Raw genomic sequence first — 22,491 nt, forward strand, 5'->3', positions numbered from 1 at the left:
TATACACAGCAACAAAACAACAGATCTGGCAGCAAGAAGTCCTGGTCAGAGAAAGAAATGGGGATGGAATCCTTTTCATCAACACTCAAGAGTAGAGATCCAAATGGAGATCTCGATGAAGACAGAAATAAAGGAAATCAATCCTATGAAAAGGCAAAATACCAAAAGTTTGGCAGGGTGTAAGGCCAAATACATTCCCAGACTCAGCACTCCTAGAAATGATAAGAAAATCTGAGGACCATAGAGGCAAGCCTTTCTTTTCATCGTTGTCCTAACAGCTACTGAAATCAAGCAGGATAGTTTGCACCTAACGGCCTTCCAAGTCCCTGATCCCTCCTCCCTGAGGACATGGCCATGACAAGGCTGCCCCCCTAAATACCACATTTGTGTGTCCCCACTTGGGGGGGATGTTTAAGAAGGGTCCTTCTTATCAACCATCAAACCTTGACAGTGTTGGATCCTACTGGTTCTCAAGAAGAGCTCAGGGTTGAACGTGAAATTGTTGGTCACTCAGTCCTGTCTGACTCTTTGCAACCCTATGGACTGTAGCCCACCAGGCTCCTCTATCCATGGGATTCTCCGGGCAAGAATACTGGCATGAGTAGCCATTCCCTCCTCCAGGAGATCTTCCCAACCCAGGGATCAAACCTGGGTCTCCTGCACTGCAGGTAGAGCACAGGGCTGGCCTTGGCATCCACTAATCCTCTGTGTGATCTTCACGGTACAGTGCTTGAGGGGGTGCAGGCTCTGGGTCCAAACTACCTGGGATCAAAGGGGTCCAACCCTTGTCTGCCACGTGGCCTGTGTAAGTCACTGAACCTCTTGGCCTTGGTTTCCTTTTCCTAAAATGAGGGCTATGTTTCTACTTAGCACACTGACTGCTGTGTTTGAAGAACTTAATAAATTGCAGTATTCTTTTGCTCTTTTGTTCTGAGTCAACAAACACTTGTCTGAGCAATCCAGTGGTGGGTGTTACTGTGATAAAGAACATGTAAGGTGTTGCCCAGAAGACAATCAAAACCTGCTTCAAGGAACCAAAGAAGCTTTTATTTAAATGGAAAACTCTGATGGAGTCTCTAACCAAATACTAGAACGAGAAATTCAGCAGGTTATAAGGACAAGAAAAGTGCTGAGGATGGAGTGATTACTGAGAGGGAGACGTGGACCACCGGGTGGGACTTAAAGGAACAAGAGTCAAACCAACACACGACAACACTGCTCTCAGGAGGGGAACAGCATGAGCGAAGGTGAGGAGGAGTGGGAGAAGCCTAGTGGGTAGGGCGTGTGGGGGCAGTGACTGTATAGGGCCAGTAATTTAGGAATAAGTTTCTGCTGGGAGGTATTGGGAACAGCCGCTTGAAACCTTGGGTTGAATAAACAGACCCAATTTGATGGTCAATAAGGATCTGCCCTAGGTTCTTAAATAAGGAAATGATGAGATCTGAAGTTATGTGATGACGGTGGTATTTAGGAGACTTGGAGGGAGGTAACAAGCACTAATTCTTTAAGGGTGATGGTGGGACTGGAGAAGGAGGAACAAATTCAAGAGACTCTATAAGTGAAAAGTCAGTAGGATTTGGTGGTTGATTCCAGGCTGAAGAAAGACGAGAAGGCAGACGCGGAGGAACAGGACAGCAGGGCCGCTGTAACAGAAGTGGGGAGGTGAAAGAGCAGCACAGTTTGAGGAGTAAAGCAAGTTTGTGTTTTGCCAGGTTGAATTTCTGATGATAAGTGGATCATTGGCAAAGGAGATGTGAAAATCGGGAAAGGAGCTCCGTTAAAGGTCCAAGCAATACACCAGGATGAGAAGCATCAGAACAGTGGCCCCAAGACCAGAATCTCAGGACATGGCCTTGTCTCAGACAGTCAGGGGTAAAGAACAGAAAGGGGAGAAGGGGTCCAAAGGAAAGAGAGAGAGACAACATATGCTCTCATGCAGTCCAGCATGTTGAGAAAGTGAGCATGATTAACAAGTCCAAGAAGATGAGGCTGGAGGAACAACTTTCCAGTCTGGCGAGGGTGGCTCTAATAGGGTTTCTGTGGCACAGTACAGCCTGTGTCTCACAAAGCGCATGAAGCAGAGAGGGAGGCATCCAGGAAAATTCCCCCTCTGCTAAAGAGAAGACTAGATGGCCTTGTACTCAAAGAAGAACCGTCTCACTCTAACTTCTACCCACTGATCCTGGTTCTTCTAATGAAACAAATCTTCATCCTTCTTCCTCTTGACAATCCTTCAGATACTCAGAATATGTCATGGTCACCACTTCAGTTCATCTCCTATGGCATTAATCCTATGGTTCTGCGACTTCTTCAGGTAAGTTTTTAACCGAAGTTTTGGTTTCCCTATCTGATATATGTGAAAGTGAAAAGTCAAAGCGTTAGTCTCTCAGTCATGTCCAACTCTTTGTGACCCCATGGACTATAGCCCGTCAGGTTCCTCTATCCATGGAATTCTCCAGGCAAGAATACTGGAGTGGGTTGCCATTTTCTTCCCCAGGGGGGGTCTTCCTAACTCAGGGATTGAACCCAGGTCTCCTGCATTGCAGGCAGATTCTTTACCGTCGGAGCCACCGTATGAGGGGGTGGTAAATGACAGTGCCCCTCAAAGTAAGATCGTTGTGAGGATTAAACGATGTGATGTGGAATCACTTAGCACAGCTCTGGCACACAACAAGTACTCAGTAAGCTTTTACTGTTATCATGGCTGTATCAGTGATGTCATTAACAGACTCCAGTCCTTTCATCTGCTCCTCATATGATATGGTTTCAAATCACTTTACCAGCCTGTTCAGTTACTCTGAGTGTCAGTTTGTCTGGATTCCTTTTAAAGTCTGCAACCCAGTGTTGAGCTAAAGGTGTGGCCTGAGGAGCAAAGAGAAGAGGTTCTAAATGATGCAGCCTAAAATCGCATGAACAGTTTTGGTGGTGACATCACGTCTTGTCTTGTCTTCCATATGCAGCTAAAGGCAGATTTCCCCATCTACACTGGACTCCTCATTAAGTTTCACAGTTATACTTGGCAAAGAGTTCCTGCCTATTAGATGTTTCTAGATCTTGATTCAGTCATCCAGTATAATTGTTCTTCTTCTCAGCTTTCTGTTTCATGCTGTTAAAGACCATAATTAGATTTTTTGGAATATCTTCTGATGTACCAAGAATAAAACAATTCCAGAAAATATTCCTTAAAGCTCTTTTGTGAAATCCTTCTTAAAGCCAGAATAAGACCATTTCACTGGGATATCTTCGTCTACAAATAACAGAAACCTACTTCTGACTTAAATAGTACATGGAATTAATTGGCTCATGTAACCCAAAAGGTGAGTGCCAGGGGTAGGCTTCAGGTTTCAGGTGTGGTGTGATCAGGGCTTTGGCTCTCTCTTTCTGCAGTTCTCTCAGCTCTGCCCTTCCTCTGCTTTTGCCTGTAATCAGGTTGGAGTCCTGAGGAAAGCAGAGTGGGAAAGGCATTCCCAGGACCCTCCTCTGCAGCCCATGTTTCAGAGCAAAAACAAGGTTCTCTCTTCCCAGTCATTAACAAGTCCCACCTTTCATTCTGAACCACCAGAACCAAGCTCTGTAGACAACGTAACACCACATCCGGCCTGGGTTACGACTGCCCATCCACACGACCGTCATGTTGGCAGCGTCTACTTCTGGATCATTTATATTCCAAAGAAAGAAAAGTATATTTCTTTGAAGGTCTTCTAAAATTCACATCTTGCTATAATTCAGATAATTCTTCCCATCACTATGACCAAGGTTCTTTAGGCAGAGGTCAACAAACTTTTTCTTAAAGAGCCAGACAGTATGTATTTTATACTTTGTGGGTCAGGTGGCAAAAAAGAGGCTATTATATAGATACTCCTGTGACCATTTAAAATGTAATGATTTTTAAATGTAGGGAAAAATTTTTTCGGCTCAAGGGCTGTAAAAAATACATAAACAAAATCGGTGGTTGGCCAGATCTGGCTCTAGGGCTATAGCTTGTTGATTCCTTCTTTGGAGTAATAACTAAAAAAGATATAAAGAAGTAGATAAGTGGGAGGATTTGGAATTAGGGGAGATTTTTCCATTTGGGAAATAATTACATGTGAAAATGGAGAAGAAAATTTTAACAGATACACATGATAAAAAGAAAATTTAGCAAATTTTGAGCTAACATTTTCCTTGCCCTAAGAAGACGACTTTTCATTTTTAGAACTAGACTCAAGCTGTATAGATTCAAGTCAGGCAGTAAACATCTTAGGCTCTGCAGTCACACAGTCTCTGTCACAAATACTCAGTTCTGGGGCTGTAGTGTGAAAGCTGCCAGAGACAGTAGATAAATGAATGGGCATGGCTGTGTTCCAATAAAACTTTATTTACAAAAACAAGTAGGCTGGATTTGGCCCATGGGCCTTAGTTTGCTGGCCCCTGCTCTGCAGTCTCTTTGATTTTTTGACTGCAGTTCAAGAATGCCACCACCAAAAGGTGTTGGTCTCTTTATCATGTCTTCATAGCCTGAAGCCCCAGACACACAGTTCCCAGACACTAGTACTCTATCTTAATAACTAACACTAAAATTGAATTCTACATAAATGGTTACACAGAAACAGTGAAATTAAAGAATATGATTTTAGAGGAATGGTCAGAAGATCAAAATTGAGAGAATCCTCCAAGGTTACCATAGCTATGAGTTGGTGGTCCAAGATTTAAAATATACATTTTCAGAGACTATGCATATATATACTCTTGCACCTTTTTGAATAATCACTAACTGGTTATGGTTGTTCATTTGCTCAGATGCATCCAACTCTTTGTGACCCCATGAACTATAGCCTGCCAGGCTCCTCTGTCCATGGGATTCTCCAGGCAAGAGTACTGGAGTGGGTTGTCATCTCCTTCTCCAGGGGATCTTCCCAACCCAGAGGCAAGCCTGCGTCTCCTGCATTGCAGGTGGATTCTTTACCAGAGCCTTCACGGAAACCCAAGTGGTTATTACTCAAGTTCTGTATATAGAAAGTTGATTAGACACTGCTTTGTAGCTAATCACATTAGCTTAACTTAGGCTTAAATTCCCTTACTTAAGAGTGAAAGTCCACAGTTCCATGTTCCCCTTCACCTTTTACAGCTCCAGTTTCAAGGGGTCTCACATGAAGAGCCCTGTAGCTTCTCACTATGGCAGCAACGAGTACATCAGCACAGTGGAGAGTTGCTGGCATTTACCCTGTTCCATGGCGTTTCTGAGGAAATGATTCCACATGGTTTTGACGATCTGCTCTCCATTCCCATGTCCCAGTGGGCTGCTCCAGCTCACACATTATCATCTTCCCACTGGAACGGCTACAACTCCTCTTCCCTCTCCAACTGTCCTTCATGCAGCTGCCAGCATCACTCCCCTGAAAACCTCTCAGCACTCCATGTACTAGTCTACAGCATCAGGACCCATGTGTCCACTACAACAGGCCATCTGCCTTTCTCTGAACCTACCACCAAGTCAAATCCCCCCATGGCTTATGCTGCTCCTGTAGCAAAGAACACAGAGCCTTCCCACCCCGCTTTTGAAAATCATCCTCAAGGGGCATCCCAAACCCCACAGAGGCCAGGAAACCTTCCCTGATCTCCAAGTCAGAGATAGGTTCTTGCACCTCTAAACTCCCAAGGCCCTTTTTTCCAGTTCTTTCACTCCTCTAGTGTTAATCATTGAACAGTGCTTCTGAAACTTTCATGTGTATTAGAATCACTTGGATACCTTATAAAATGCAGATTCTAATTCAGCAGGTCTGAGACCCTGCACTTCTAACAAGCTCCCAGGTGATGCAGATGCTGCTGCTCCAAGAACTGCGCTTGAGCATCAGAGCCTGACATGTCAGGAAGGGCCTCATGGATGGGGATTATTTGTGTATCTCCCAACCCCACTAGTCCAGGGCTTTGCTCATCATGAAATCTTTGTCAAATAGATGCTGTCAAAGAAGGTGGGACTCCACAAAATCATTCTGGTCACGTCTGTCTTTCCCAAAGGAAACAGTTTCTCAGTCACATTTACTTAATTTCTTAAAAGAATAATGACTTCATTATGTCTGGAAAAAATGATATATTTATTATTTTTAAGGCCAGGCAATATAAGAAGTACAAACAAGATTTAGAAAATCATCTAGGACCCCACCACCCAGAAATAAATAGTTAATATGTGGCAAACACCATTCCAGATATATTTTGCATATATTCAGATGAAAAGACAAAAGAATGAGGGCAGGTAAAAGATACATATAAATGGGATTTGACACACAAATACTATATGTATCAATGTAATTAAAAGTATAAAGTATAAACTTTACTTCAATATGACAGAGAAACAGAAACTGAAGGAATTGTAGAGCTTCAGATGAATGGGTCTTCACAAGAGATATTAGTTTCTAAAAGATCTCTCTAAAGTTAAGAAAAGAAAGAATAAAAAGCATTAGGATGCTGAAATCACTCTTTCAACTACATATTTCAATTTCAGACTGCAGCTACTGACACATCTATTCACTCACACTTTCTCCCAGGAACCAGTTTTGGTTATTTATGCTAATATTACAATCGTCAAGGTTTCTGTTCCGTAACCATCATTTTCAGAGTTGTTTAGTTTTAATTCAATATGAAAACAAAGTCAATACTCACCATGGATAATTTTATGATAGCTCCCTCGTTCCTCAGTTCTGAAGTTTGACTCATCATTTTGTTGTCAAAGAGTTCTCTACAGAGTGCGTGAATACTGTAGTCCCCCAATCCATTCACAATGAAAAGGTCTCTCTGTTGCCTTTTAACTGAAGGACAACGTGGCTGGAACTCAGGACTCCATAGGCCTTACTCCACTGTCTTCCAGCACTGAGAGAAACTCTAATAAAGCCAGAGGCAGCCAGCCTTTTTCTCCTTCTATGGGACTTGCGTGTTCAGCCTGATCGCCATAGGCCGCCTTCTTGCATTTACGCACTCAATCAGCAATTTCTAATGGGGTGTGTTCTACGTACTGGGCACGGTACTAGTGCTGAACACTGTTAGAAATGTCTTAGTGTGGATTATTCCATGTCAAATTTTGTTGGGACATGACGTGTCCTTTTGAGTTTCGGATTTGAATCTCTATTTCAGAACGTCATCTTCTATTATGTCAATATTTTTCTTGTTCCCATCTTTTCCATTCTCAGTGGGTTGTTGTGAATATCAAATGAGTTAATATATGTAAATCACTTGGAAGAGTGCCTGGCACTTAGTCAAAGTAAGATGGGGGAAGGGAAGAGAACTCTCCCCTTCAGGAATACAAGTGCCATGCCTCTCATTTCTATCTCAGTCTCTCTAATCATTTTCCTATTTTCTCATTCACTCCTCTATGTTTGATTTCCTCTAGCTTAACCACCACATCTGACTGCATTTTCAGCTGCTTTTACTTCTGATATGGCTTTTCTCTCCATGTTTATACATTTTTATTTCATTTCTTTTTTAAGAACTGTGAGTGTACTCTCTCTCTTCACGAGATCAAGGACTTAAAATCTCTAATTTGCATTCTTATAAGCCAACGGAGAGCTCTTTTCCCTTTTGTAAAACTCTCCTTATTCTTGGAGGGCAGTTCCTTTTGCGACCCATTTCCTTCATCTGTCTTTTGTTATGTTCATTACCAAGTTATGCTCGGGTTCCATGTTCACTCTTGTCCTAGCGTTATTTATCTTGAAACAGAGCCATGGATTTGTTGAAGAATGAAAACAGTCCATGCAGGGCGAGAACTGGGGTGCTCTGTAGCTTCAACTTTTCCCTGAATATCTATCTGAAAAGTCTGTCCTTTTTCTCAACCTGCAGCATGTGTACAGTATGTAGCAGGTTTCGTGACTCACAGAAAAGCCTCTTCACAGGCTGGGTTCCTTAGGTTCTAATCTATCAAACTCCCTCCCCCATAAACACACACACACAACTGGCTGGATCACAGGAAGTGAGGAGAGCGTGTCACTCTCAGCTCCATTTCCCCTGTGCTGCTTCACACTTCAGCTCTTTGCACTTTGGCCACACCGCACGGCTTGTGGGATCCTAGTTCTCTGACCAGGGACTGAAACAGGACTCTGAGCAGTGAAAGCATAAAGCCTTAACCACTGGACAGGGGGTTCCCCACACTCTGGCTCCTGAATGAGGCCTTGACTGTGGCTTCCCCATTTCTCCTGTGGCTTGCTCACATCCTTACCTCTCATTTCTCTAGTTAAAGACTGCTGGATACATCTTCCTTAACGGAGAGACTCGCTTTGTTTCTTGCTTTGTCCTTGCCTTTGTCTCTGTTTCACAGAGTCTAACAGGCTAACGAGACTCTTGGTTGCCATATTCCAAATGACAAAAAACTAAAGTACCATCAGCTGTTCCTGTCAAAGTGAATAAAGGAAGGAAGAAAGAAAAGAAAGAGGAAGGAAGGAAAGAAAGAAGAAAGAAGGGCGAGAGAGAGAGAGAAAAGAACATATTGTGGATGTGGCCTCACGCACAGCTGGATTTAGGGGCTTATATGTCACCCTTGAACTTAGTCACTGCCTCCATTCCTTGGCTCTGCTTGTTTATATGTCACTTCCTGTCAGTCACCCTCTACAGGCAATGAAATAGCCACTGTTGGCTCCAAGACTATGTCATTCTTTCCAGCCTGGGAACCTTGAGGAAGAGCGCTTTCCCCAAAGGCTTTGGCAGAAGTCCCAGGGAAGGATTCAATTGGCCTGGTGTAGATCACATGCCCACCTCTGAACCGACTACTCTCATTTCACAGCTTTTGGTGAGTGCTAGGAGGACACAGGGGTGAAAGGAGCACAGCTTATAGATTAGAAAACTGAGCCCTTGGAAGTGTTCAGAGGCTTGTCCAAGAACACAGAGCTGAGGACTTCCCTGATGGTGCAGTGGCTAAGACTCTGACCTCCCAATGCAGGGGGGCCGGGTTCAATCCCTGGTCAGGGAACTAGATCCCATGTGCCTCAACTAAGAGTTCCCATCCGCAACTAAAGAACTGGCCTGCTGCAGGGACAACTTGGCACAGCCAAGTAAATAAATTAAAAAAAAAAAAAAAAAACTTTTTAAAAAAAGAACATACAGCTGAATCAAGTGGCTGAGAGAGAACTGATTCTGAACCCACAGATTCTGACCCCCAAAGAGTTCTGAACCCTCCACAAGTAACTGCTCTTGGACTTTCCTCCTAAAAATCACATTTCCAAACCACAAGAAATTGAACAATATTTACACAGAAACTCTTAGAAGGTTTTTAAAAGCAGATGTATAAAAGGGTTCATCAGATAGAACCACTGGATAGATGATGGAGATACACACACACATATGTATTTTGAAGAAAGCTATTTTCAAAACATATAGCAACATAAAACAAGAGAAGATGGGGTGTTGCTGATTGCAGGCCTGCCAAACTTGGAATCCTTGCATGGACACACAGGCTGTCGCTGACTGGCACATGGTTTGAAGATGACAGTTCAGTGAGGGCTGGAGAGTGCTTTTCTCGTCTGGAAAGTTAAACAGTGCCCACTTCCCCACCCCCAACCTTGTCTGCAACGATGCCTTGTCTAGCAAGTGCTTTTTCCATCACGACCAACATAAAGTTAAACTCCAGTCCACCCCAGGTCTGAGTTTGTTCTAAATTAAGGGTTTCCCTAAAATCAACACGGTTTCACCAAATTAAACTACTCCTTTCTCTCGCTAGGCATGAAGCACAGGCATGAAGGTGGCGGCTCCCACGCCAGATCAGCAGCAAAGACCCTGTGCGGAGCCTGACCTCCCTTCCTCCGCCCTCTCCTTCTCAGCCCTCAACCCCCTGTCAGCTCCAGTTACGCAATCTCTTTTCTCCCTTCTCCAGCCAGCTCAGCTCACTGACAGGAGTCTTCATTTCCCACTTTCTGGTCTAAACATGAAAACATGTTAATTGAGGGTAGGGCTTTAGCATCAAGACTGGGAATACTCCACTACACAGCAAAGATCATTTCTTGGAATTATTTGCTTAAATGTTTACCAGAAACAACCATCTCAAGTGTTCCAGATTGATTCATGAATGCAATTAATGAAAGAACTGCTAAGAATTTCCATTTTCTGGTTTGTTTTAATCCTACTGTATAAAAAAATTTTTTTTCTGGCACCACCTCAACAAAAATCCCATCCAATGATTAAAGGGGGTAAAGATTCATAAAGCCAAAATGTTACTGGAAATTAAACCTGCCAGGGTGTATGACAAATCCAGGGCAGACACAATTCACTGAACGATGCAAAAGACATCCTAACAAAGCGAAAAGAAAGCAACCAGTGCTGCCGCCCAGCACCTCCTAATTCTGGACCGTCAGGAAGAAGTGCCACCAGTCCCTAACTGATTTCTCCTCTGCTGTGTGTGAGATAAAAATATGTAACCGAAAATGCCTTTGCTGTCCCAGACTGAGGAATAAATACTGAAACCTCCTAGATTATTCCACAACATTTGAAGGCTTGCAAAAGAAGAAAAGAAAAACAGCTCTTGTCTGGTTTTTCCTAGTCAACTTTAATTACTGTAAGGATGGGTGCAGCAAGATAAATGTTTCCGTTTCAGTTCAGCGCTGAAAGAAACACAAGTTCTCCTGCTGCCTTTTATGTTTAAGCTCTGAGGTTCGCAGCCTATTCTTATTCACCAACTGGAAAAGATTTGTTGCAATAGCCAGTTTGATGTTTTGTGCTCAACTCCCAAAGTCCCAATTTGAAGTCCTTCTCTTCCACTTAAGGAGACATTTCATTTTTCCTTTAATTTAAAAAAATGTTCTGAATGCAAAGCGACATTACAAGGACTACTAGGTTGCCTAATATAAAGTCTGCGTGTGCAACGCTCTTCAGGCTATGTCAGCAGACAAGGTCAGTTCAGCTAAACTAACCAACTGCCAAGCAGCCAGTAGGGGTGGAGGCAGTATTAAGCACCCGGCATACGTACAAGCCAAAGTCAGACCCGAATCTAAAGTGAGGGCAACAAGCACTTGGTCTTAAAATGGCCCATGGAATTTAATCTTGTTAAGCAAATCCTAACTGGGCAGTTGTTCACAATGACCCAATGGAAAATCACAGAAAAATATCTCTGAGTGACCCTGTCCAGTTCAAGACCTCCTGCCCATCTTAGCACCACTGCTGGCTGGGACTGGAAACCACAGCCTGCTCTCTTTCCCCCCCTGGTTCCCCAGTTATTCAAGGCTTCCTTAGGAAAACACCAGTGTAAGAATTCACAAAGTGCACATTTCTCTACAAATCCTTAATATGGTAGGAAAATTGCTAGAAAACCATGTCTAGGAACATGGTGTGAACTTAGGGGTTCTTACATAGGTAGGGGCTGGTGAAAGGGTCAACACAGACCGGGATGGAAAAAAAAAGCCTTCTCCAGGAATGTGGTATGAAACAGAGTAACTCCTGATCGTTCATTTCATGAGGGATTAGTAGTGAGGTATTACAGATAAGCGAAATCCACAGGACTCTCCTGTTTTAACTCTAGTTTGCAAAATAAATATTTTAATCCAAGTTTCTACTGGAAAATAAGATAAATCAAGTTTGGTGGAGTCCACAAGAGTGAACTAACCTAAAGGGAGGTAGTGAGAAATTCCAGGCCGGGCAAGAATCCCACATAACACAAACAGTATGATCAGTCATCACTCAAGGGCTGGCTGGAACAGCCCAAATAAAGCAGAGACTTTAGTCTGACAGCCCTATCAAAGCAGCATTTTGGCAGGTACGAATAAATGTTTTCCTGAGGAGTAAAGAGGGAGACGTAAAATCAACCCCATTCAGCCCTGAGAAGAAATCTCTCCTACTCATGCATCATAAATTTAAAATTTGTTTACATACAAGGGAAAAATGCAAATCAATCATCTACATAACAGAGAGAACAAACTGGTAGATGACACAGTTGCTCTGACCTGGAAATTAAGTGAAAAGAATACTGACCCTCCACTTCTGAGATGAAACGGCACGGACGTTGCCCCTTTAAACATTTCTTGCTCCGTGATTTTACTGAAGTCTCCATCATATGTTAGCTGAAGTGGATGTTGCTTTAAGTGGCCAATGGCCTTTGATTCTGTTAAGTAAATCCCATTTATTTTCACCACAGAGTCCCTTGTCGTAACTGTTTCTTCGGATTCCACTCTCGTTGCTGTAATAACCAAGGAAATGTCTTGTCAAAGCATTTATTTTAGGATTCACCTTCTTTCAATATTTTTTTTAATCCAAGAATTTATACAATTTAAAAATTATATATTACTTATAATTGAGTCTGGAATTATATGCACAAAACCTCCCTGAACAGCTTTACTTAATAACAATATATCAATATTGGCTCATCTAGTGTAACAAAAGCATTACACTAAGGCAAGATGTTAACTAATAGGGGAAAGGAGGTGGGAAGTGGAGGGTGTGGGAATTCTCTGTACTTCCTACTCACTTTGGCTATAAAATGAAACCTAAAACTGCTCTAAAAAATAAAATCTATTAATAAAAAAGAAAATCTCCCTGAATACATGCAAGGCCTCATCACTAATTCAGGCTTGACATCATCAACTCAGCAGGTAAAAATTAATAGATCTTAGCTCTATTAGCTTAGAGTTTTGTTGTTGTTCAGCTGTTCCGTGACTCTCTGTGGCCCCATGGACTGCAGTTTGCCAGGCTTTCCCTTCTTTCACTGTAGGCAAATACTCAAATTCAGGTTTATGAACTACCTAGTCCACATAAATACCTCTGTGTCCCATAGCAATGCTTCTTCCTGGATTTGATCATGCTGGAACTTTTTCATTCAGAAATATCGAGTGCTTTCTTGACGTCAGGCATTGTCCTAAGCACTTGGGGTGCGTTAGTGACAGAGCAAAGATCCCTGCCCTCACAGAGCTTACATCCTTACAGTACACCTGTTTACACAACAGACAGTAAGTAACAGACCATAGTAAGTGAAGTATGTAAGAGGGTAGGTGCTATGGGAAAAAACAAAAGCAGAAACGTGGAGAAGGGGGAAGAGGGGCTTGGGATTGGGAATGGGGGCAGGGAACAAATTTTAACAGGTGGGCATGGTAGGCAAACCCTTACTGGAAGGGCGGCATCGAGCTGTCAGATGACGAGGGACTGTGTTTCTATCGCACGGAACTGGTGGTGCAGACACCCAAAGGCAGGAGTGAGCCTGGGGCCCTCAGGGGACAGCGTAAGTGGCGTGTGTGACAGGGTTGGGAGGAGAAAGGTGGTCAGAGGAGCAGGAGCTGGCTCGCAGGGGCCCAGCAGACCATTTTCCAGCAGCGGTAGAGGAGGGCACCTGAACACTTGGAAGGCGGAAGGCTTTCTCAAGAGAAATAAGAGTTGCAAAGAAAAGGACGTCCAGTCTCTGAACTGAAACATCTACTGTGTTTATAGTGGCAAGATTCTAGATTTAAAATATAACACTGCTTCTTCCTCAGCAAATTGACATTAGGAATAGCTGACCCATGATGCTGCTACTCAACTCTAGTTCCTGATAACACATGTTTTTCAAAGGGGCAAGGAGGATGAGCTATTTCTCATACAGAAGTAGTTTTGCAAGCTTTTCCAAAATGACTCAAGGTTTCCTTTTCTGTGCTTGAACCATCAAACCAATAAAAACCCAACAATAACAAAACCACCTCTGACTAAGCTCTGTGCTTTCAAAACACTGAATTTTACAGCAGAAAGGAACTTTAAAGATTGGCTAGTCTAGCCTTCATTTTTCAGATGAGAAAACTGAGAACCCAAAAGGTGATCAGTCCAAGGTCACAGAGCAAGTTTGAGGAGAGCTAGGATATATGGCAGGGACAGGGCAGGCTTGGCATTCTATCAGACTTGGGGTCAGGTACAGGCTGTGGGATGCGGGCAGCTCCCTCAGCTTCTCTCCTCTTTCTCAGCGGTCCCCACCTCTAGGAGACGTGGGGAGAATTAAGTGATCTGGCCTGGTAAAGTGGCTTCCATAGAGCTAGCACACTCAACACCCGGAAGTCGTGGTCATTATTATTCATGGAACTCAAGTCCCGGGCTCTCTCCATAGCACCACACATCCTTAAACATCTTGAGGACTGAATTACAAAGCACATACTCCGTTTCAGATTACAAAGCATTTTTAGCCTGTCCCTATATTTTAGTATTCGTTTCTTTCACTTGTTCGCTCCATAAATATTTATGAAGCACGCGCTGCCATGTGCCAGATGCTCAGGGGCTGGTGGCTTAGGGGTGAGGTGAGAAGTCCCAGCCGCTACGGAGCTTCTGCTCTAGAGGGGAAAACGCAACCCTACTTGAAGACGGAGGAGCAGCAGCCTCTGTGTTCACAATCAAGGAGGGGGCGGTCAGTTAGCACGACAGCAAAGAGCAGCCGGGGCTCACTCTTAATTCTGCCTGAGGTCCACCCTTCAACCGAGCCTGAGTGACGAAGCTCGGGTCCCTCTGGCAAATACATGCAGCATGCTGTACTCATCTTGTAGTAGATCATGGGTACATTTCAAAAGGATTCAACAATCAGTAGCCTTACCATGAAAATAGGAACTGTCCTGTTTCAGGATATTTCTTTGGCACTTACTGCAGACTACACCCTGTTTCAGGCTCCTGGGCTTCAAACAGAGAAACCCCCTTTTCCACTCAGTCTAGTAGGGGAAAACAGAGAGGCAGATCTGTCCAGAGAGAAATGCAGAGCAGTGTGGTCTGCGCCAGGTAAGCAGGAGTGCACGGAGAGTCCTGAGGGGTTAGAGTTGCTCAGGGAAAGATTACAGAGAAGGTGGAGCCTGAAAAGCATTCCAAAGGGTTAGCAGGAGCACCCCCCTCCAAAAAAAATTTTTTTTTCTGAGAAAAAGGAGCAAAGGTCTGGGATGAGAGCTGGCTTCATGTGGGTCCAAGCTGGACCTGAGTCAAGCTGGGCCCAGGCTTACACTTGGCTTAATGCTTTGCTGTTGCCATTGTGAAGTTCTAAAGAATTTTTGAACAAAGAGCTCCACATTTTCTCATTTTTCACTGGGTCCAACAAATTATATAGCAGAGCCTGCATGAAGCTCAAAACAGCAGGATGGGTTAGGGGAACTGCAAGGGTTCCATACTGCTGGTGCATGGACCAGGGGCGGGGAGGGGGTGGGCAGGCAAAAGAGAGGACTGAGAAGGGCCTGGAACGTGAGGCTGGGGCGGAGCTGTGCACACTGGAGGGGGAAGACTTCACCCGTGAACCACGAGTCACTCAACTGCAGCCCCACCAAACCTGGCCTACCACCTGCCTCTATGTAGCATGCAAGCTAAGAATGGCTTTTATATGTCTGGATGATTGATCAAAAAAAAAAAAAAAAATCAAAAGAACAGTATTTTGTAACGTGAAAATGATATGAAACTTCAAATTTCACTGGTCAGTCTACGGTTGCTTTCCCACTGCATTGGCAGAGTTGAGAAGGTTGACCAGAAGATTCTGAGGCCTGGAAGGTTTAAATTATTCACTTGCTGGCCCTTCACAGAAAAGTTTGCCAACTTCTGTGTTAGGTCACTGTTTCCCAAACTGTGTTTTCCAAAGACATAGTCCATAGCCAGGTAGGTCTGGGAAATGCTGGGCTAAAGTAAAACTAAACAGGTGACTTCACCAGATGGCCTTCCCCATCCTGTAATTGCTCACATGCATGGCAACAGAGCACGGGACCTTTACTCCAAGGAAAAGTTGCATTTTTGCCAAAAGTGTTCCCTGGAACTTAGTTTGGCAACCACTCCTTTAGACACAGCAAGGGCTCTCTGAAGGGTTTTCAGCAAGAAGATAAGCAATCTGATTTTTATTTGCTTCCTGACCTCTTGTTCCTTATGGCACACTGAGAGAAAGTCATCATTTTTCACAGTCCACCAGGATAGAAGGACAAGGCTGCTGCTCACAGCCATGTCTGGGTGGGCGCTCAGTGTGATCAGGCTCTGACACCTCCAAGGGCCGAGGGTTCCAACGCTGACCCACACGCAACCCCCTAGCAAGCTGAAGGTGGAGCAAGACAGGAGTGCCAGATGACCAGGGATAGGGTGAGAGGCGATAAACGTGGCGTGGCATCAGTGGGATGGAGAGCACAGAGTCCGGGGACATTCAGGAAGCCCATGCAGGATGCCTGTCTGGGATGGCTAAGATACAAGGGCTGTGAGAAGGTGGAACCTGCTCGGAGGTCTCCATCTAGCTGGAATAACCAGAGTGACACGGTCACCTTCAGCCAAAACCTCTATCTGAACAGAAGAGATTACACTGCTGGCCCCATGAACCTGACTATACACATCTCTTCTCTTATTTTCCTCAATCAGGAATTCCAAACCTGCCACCACGCCCCCCCAACTCTGCTGGGGGAGTTGTCAGCTACTAACAACTTCATACCAGGGGAAGGGACACACCCTCTGGCCCCGTCTGCACAGCAGCCTTTACAGCCTGTTTCTCAACAAAAGATACCTTTTCTTAAACAATAGGGATTCTGAGACAAGCCCAGGGAGCTCCTGTACAAAGGACAGGGAGTCCAAGCCTGGAGCATTAGAACACTTTTTTAAATTGGGTGATGTGCGCTTTCAAAAAGACAATGACTTTTTACTGCCGTTGTTTCCTGGGCGCTGACGCAGACTGCCAGGGTTGGTGGGAATGGTGAAGGGGGCAACTGCCCACAGGGTGGATGGAAGAACCCAGACAGAGACACGCTTCAGCCGGTGGGGAAATGTCCACCTCTCCTGGTACCTCCACACTACGTGGGAACAGCTCAGCAAGCAGCCCGGGTTTCAAGTGGGAGCCACCAAGAGTTAAATGTGTGTGGCGTTTGGGCTCAGAAGCAAAAACATTGCATAAACAACAGCTCTGCCCTCCTGTTTACGAGAAGCGGCGCCCTTCCTATCTGAGTCTGACCTCACTCCGCACCGTGTGGCTGCCGGAGCCCATCCCCTCTCGACTTGGCTCCCATAGGTACCAACCCTTTCTGATGTAACTGGTCTGCTGGGGGCCTTGGTGGAGCAACATCTGAAAAGTTCCTCGGTGACTCTAAAAGTGCAGCGTCTATTGAGAAACAGAAGCCCGATGATGTCTCTCCCTTGCTTAAATCCTGTCTTGGCCTCTCACTGCAGCAAGGATAAAGCCCTGGCCACATCCTCCCACTGGCCTGGCCCCAAATGGCTCTGGGACCTCAGTTCCCTCCCCCTTCTGGCCACACAGGCCTCAGGGTCCACCAGCTGAACTTGTACCCCCCTCGAGCCTCATTGCCCCTTCAGCCTGGGCACTGTGCTCACAGATTTCTACCTGGCTGTCTTCTTATCATTATTCACATTTCAACTCAGATACCACCTCTTCAGGGACACCTTCCAGAGTTGACACAATTCCTTCTGCCACAGTCACTCCCGTCCCACGATCCAGCTTATCTTCTTCCTAGCACTCATTGGAGCCTAATTATCTTATCTCTGGGTTTTCCTGTTTACTGTCTATCTCCCCTTTGAGGGCAAGACTCTGTTGGCCTAAACTGGTACCTGGCAGCTAGTAGGTGCTCAATAAATAGCCAGTTGCCTATTAGAAGAGAAACAAATGGGGACAGCGAGGTAACGCAGAATGCCTAATTACACACTTCTTACAGCATTGAGCGTGGCCCGCACACCCTGTGCTGCCTGCCCCTTCCTTTCCCCCTGATTCTCTCTCTTCAGCTGTGTCAGGGACCATAGGGACCAGACAGGAAAGTGAGTGCAGTGTGCTGGGGAGGCCCGGGAACTGCAGATCACACACCAGGCTAATGGGGCTGAGGGCTACTCACATAAACAGTCATGCATCTAGAGTCCTCCATGAGATCTACATTTATGCTGGTGACTAGTTAAGAGAAAAGGCTTATATGTGACACAAGTAGGATGCTTAGGGAGTGGCTTCTACCGTAACTTCTGGGATCATGTGCAGTGTCTCCTCTCTGTGAGTGTAAACCTGCCCTTTCTTCATCAATCCTTGTCGACGGAAGGATGGCTGGTTCTGTCAGCCCCAGCTAAACTGGATTTTCAACTTTCAGGAAATGTATAATACGGTGTAATTTTAGTAATGAGAAATGTATAACATGCTGTAAGCATGATGTATAGTAAATTTATAATATGATACTGAACACACATATGAGGCTGAAGTGAAATCCTTAAAGACATACTAACGTTCACTGTCTGCAATGTGTTCTGATATTTTCCATTCTATTTTATCCTACTTTATATTTTAAATGCTGGTGTGATCCACTAAATTGACTGTCACCCCACTAATGGAGTATTTGCTACAGTCTGTAAAACTCTTAGTATGCTCTGGACAAGGGGTGATTCCAATTACCAGGACATTCCTTAGAATCTGAGGTTTTTATCTTCTCTGTTTACAGGTTTAAGACACCTGCCAACATTTCTTGGAGAAGGCAATGGCAACCCACTCCACTACTCTTGCCTGGAAAACCCCATGGATGGAGGAGCCTGGTAGGCTGCAGTCCATGGGGTCACGAAGTGTCAGACACGACTGAGCAACTTCACTTTCACTTTTCACTTGCATGCACTGGAGAAGGAAATGGCAACCCACTCCAGTGTTCTTGCCTGGAGAATCCCAGGGACGGGGGAGCCTGGTGGGCTGCTGTCTATGGGGTTGCACAAAGTCGGACACGACTGAAGTGACTTAGCAGCAGCAGCAGCCAACATTTCTGGGGCTGTAGGAAAAGTCCCATTCAAGTTGTGTTTCTAATTTTCACATGGGATCAGAAAGGTATTTTCATGAGTGTACATTATATAAATCTTAAATATGCCTAATGAAATGAACAACTTTTGGAATTCTAATTTAGAAATTACTTCCAGTGTAGGTGAACTCATTCACTAAAAAAACACGTATCCTAAGATTCTTTTTCTACCAAGTAACATTAAAACAAAAACCAAAAAACTAATATTTAGGTATTCTTCATAGACACCCAGAAAAATATACAAATGTTTCTTAACCAGCTTTTGCACGATACTAAGTCTTAGTTAACGTAAAAAATCATATACACATAGTTCCTGTGTGTAAATTCAAGAAACATGCTTGCCCCCAGGTTTTAAAGTATATTACGTTTTAAAGATTTTCCTTACGCTGAGTGGGAAGAAGGGTCCTGGCTGGCAGAAGAGCTCCCTGGGAGGCCGCCCTGAATAAACGCGCCCGGGCACTGCTTATTCTTCTAATCTTCGCGGGGTCCACTGGGGGTTTAGGAAAGGAAAGGCAGAAATCTTCCACTGTGTCAGGAGATGCTGGAGCTTTCGGTTTCTGGAAAGAGATTTTTTTAAACAACTGGCCTGAATTTCTGTCTTGAATGAGACTCACCACCCAGAGCTGACCCTGACACTTCCAGAGGAGTGCACGGCTTCCGGCAGGGCTTCTCCCCAGCCCCTGATGCTAGATCTCAATGCATCAGGTATATGACACTTTTTCATTGCTTTTGTCAGTTATATTGTATTAAATACTCTACTGTCCTGCTTGGTATATTAAAAAAAAAAAAAAATTTACCCATGCCAGCAAACAAATCTAATTAAGAGACTATAAAATATGGTATAGTACATTTAACCTACTTTGTAAATCTTTGTGTTCGATCTGATTCAGTTCAGAAAACATGTACTGGGCAACCAAGAACTATGTGAAATATAAATACAACCTTTATATATTTGGGACTACACAAAAGTAGTTTTTAATAATATAAAAGTTTTTAAAATAATTTAGGCTAATAAATCACAAAAGAGCAAGCAGTAGTCTTGGACTTATGAAATGTGTTATTTTCTACATCTTAAAAATTCTAAACGTCCATATAGTAAAAGCTATGGTTTTTCCAGTAGTCATGTACGGATGTGAAAGTTGGACCATAAAGAAGGTTGAAAACCAAAGAATTGATGCTTTCGAATTGTGGTGCTGGAGAAGATAAGTCCCTTGGACAGCAAGGAGACCAAACCAGTCAATCCTAAAGGAAATCAACCCTGAGTATTCACTGGAAGGACTAATGCTGAAGCTCCAATACTTGGATCACCTGATGCAAAGACCCAACTCACTGGAAAAGACTCTGATGCTGGGAAAGCCTGAGGGCAGGAGGAGAAGGGGGAGACAGAGGATGAGATGGTTGGATGGCATCACCAACTCAATGGACATGAGATTGAGCAAACTCCAAGAGATAGTGAAGGACAGGGAAGCCTGGCATGCTGCAGTCCATGGGGTCACAAAGAGTCGAACACAACAACAACCATTAGAAAAGGGACATTAGTGGCAAAATTCCAATTCCCTAAAGACTTAAACATACCTGCAACCACCCAGAGCACCTTCAGGTCTAACCTCCAGATGGCAGTGACCTCTGACCCAACCTGGGGCCACAACCTCACAGAGCCCTGGACTCCACTTTTAGTGTTGCCTGGTGGTCCCTCCTTCCCCCCACTCTATCTGGATTCTCTGTCTATGAAAGAGTAATCTTATGGCAGCAAATGCTTCCAGCTCTCTAGTCAAAAATAATCAAGTTAAAGTTCCTGAAATCACTTACATAATAAATAAAGTGATTCTCAATCCAATAGATTAATCAACAAATTCTTTTTAAAAATCCAGTGTGAAGTTCAAGTCAGATAATTTGGAAAATGGGTGAGCTCATTTATCATATGACACATCATTTCAAATGCTGGTTTTCTCATATACATTAATAGGATAGACATCTTTATCAGAGTTCTCTTAAGAAGTTGCTTATTTCAATAATAAGACATTTTTCAAAAAAATTTTTACATCCTTCTGTTCATTTGCAACCGTAATCGGTTCATAAACCAGAGCCCCCCTAAAAAAAATCAGTTTTATGACTATAGAGATACATTCTTCTAAACATAGTCAGAAAAAAAAAAAAATCAGCATAATAGGCAGGATGAGTCACTGACTGGGATCAAACCCACTTACTAGTTATGTGAACTTGGGCAGACCATATACTTCTATGAGCTTGCCCATCTATCACATGGAGTGAGTAGCCCCCTTTTTGCAGGGACACTCAAGTATAGACAAGTCCTGTTACAGAGGCTTGAGAAATGCTAGCTCCCTCCCTATGTAAGCTGCTCACCCTTCATGTATGTACCAAATTTAGTTCCAAGTTACTTTTAAGTCTCAAAAGCTAAGGCCGTAGACCCTGATGCAACCTTGCTGGAAAACAGATCCTGAATCCAGAGGGGTCTATTTTGAAGGAGACAACACTCACCTGTCTGTATAAATTATGTTATATTTAACAGTCCCTTCACTTTTTAGTCTCCTTAATTTACTGCAAAATATTCATAAGAATGTGACTTAAGTCATGAAACTAATAGTAACAACAAAGCTAAGAGTATGATACAGGAAAATAAGTGCTTTACATATAATTATGAAAGATGAAATACATAAGGATAATCTCAATACTGAATGTCGATTCAAGGTTTTCTTATCTCAAAATGTCTGTGCTCTGTAGGTGCCTTGAATCTGAAACAAAGATTGAGAAGTCTATAAAACAGTAATACAGATAAAATAAATGGCTGATTTTACAGATTCTTTAACTATTAGAAATGTTTGGGGGTACTAAATAAAATATCTTATAAAACAGAAAATATGGTTTTGCAATGCGAATTTCTACCCAAACAGAACAACCTAATTGTATCTGGATGGCAAGATAAATCCCTTTAACTGCTCCTTGATAAAAGGTATCATTTTCCTAGTGAAAAATTAGTCGTTGTTTGTATAATAAAAATTAGTTCCATTTTACTACTGACCTTTACTAAATTATTCATCCCATTTAAACATATATCTCTCTGGACTATTTAAAATACAAAGTGATATGTGTGAAGCATTTTTAATTCTCCAAGGGAAAATGAAACAAGCCACCAGTTTCTATCACACCAGGTTCTACAAAATGTTCTTTCACCTTGTGGAGCAAAATGGCTGTTTTGAAGCACAACAGTAAAATTTTTTCTTGTAAAATTCACCTTATTTTAGAGTACAGAGAATGCTGCAAGTGGGTTTAAATCTTCACTTAAAAACTCCACTTCCCTCAAGGTCTGTGCCAAGATACTAGCCAGTGATGGGGGTACAACCCAAATACTGGGAAAGTCAGAGTTTAAGATCTGTCCTGGGTGAGAAAATTGCTAGAGTCCCTGAAGACCGAAAGACTACTGTCATACACCACCACAATCAAAGAAGACAAAAATGTCTAGGACATTTAAGGCATCTGGCTGTCCTTGACTCTCATCCAAGCATGGGGGCAGGGGAGCCTTAACCAAGTTCTGACCTAGCTCCTCCAGATTACCAGCTGGGAAGGTGAAGTCCCACTCTTCATGAAGACTAGAAAAGGGGGTCCAAGATCTCCAACCTCAGAAAGTCACCATGATTTCATTTGTACAGCCATGGCACCCACACGCGCACACCCCACCCACCCCAACCCTTCTTGGAAGTCCCAAAGTGAGCACATATTAAAAATTCCCCCAAGGACACAGCCTTTGGACGTGGCAGTTGTAGGTGCATTTCTATTACTATGATTTTCTCCACAGGTCCTCTGGGCTCCTGTC

At 43.6% G+C, this 22,491-nt stretch overlaps 1 protein-coding gene and 1 long non-coding RNA gene across 6 annotated transcripts in view; one reads left to right on the forward strand and one right to left on the reverse strand.

Annotated features, from left to right (window-relative positions):
* The window catches only part of ARMC2 (armadillo repeat containing 2), a 123,979-nt gene that overhangs the window by 85,830 nt on the left and 15,658 nt on the right, over nucleotides 1–22,491 (reverse strand). For all 5 annotated transcript variants that reach the window (XM_027551266.1, XM_027551263.1, XM_027551264.1 and 2 more), the window contains exons 4-5: nucleotides 19,045–19,216; nucleotides 11,920–12,124 (exon numbers count right to left, since the gene is read on the reverse strand). In XM_027551266.1, the coding sequence (XP_027407067.1) occupies nucleotides 11,920–12,124; nucleotides 19,045–19,216 (377 nt within the window). The remainder of the gene's footprint in view (nucleotides 1–11,919; nucleotides 12,125–19,044; nucleotides 19,217–22,491) is intronic.
* LOC113898273 lies at nucleotides 710–10,394 on the forward strand. The gene is made up of 3 exons (XR_003512596.1): nucleotides 710–1,247; nucleotides 1,713–2,314; nucleotides 9,680–10,394. It is a non-coding gene; the product is annotated as an uncharacterized LOC113898273 (long non-coding RNA).

The sequence above is a fragment of the Bos indicus x Bos taurus genome, chromosome 9 (assembly GCF_003369695.1).
Source record: "Bos indicus x Bos taurus breed Angus x Brahman F1 hybrid chromosome 9, Bos_hybrid_MaternalHap_v2.0, whole genome shotgun sequence".
In the NCBI taxonomy this organism is placed as follows: domain Eukaryota; kingdom Metazoa; phylum Chordata; class Mammalia; order Artiodactyla; family Bovidae; genus Bos; species Bos indicus x Bos taurus.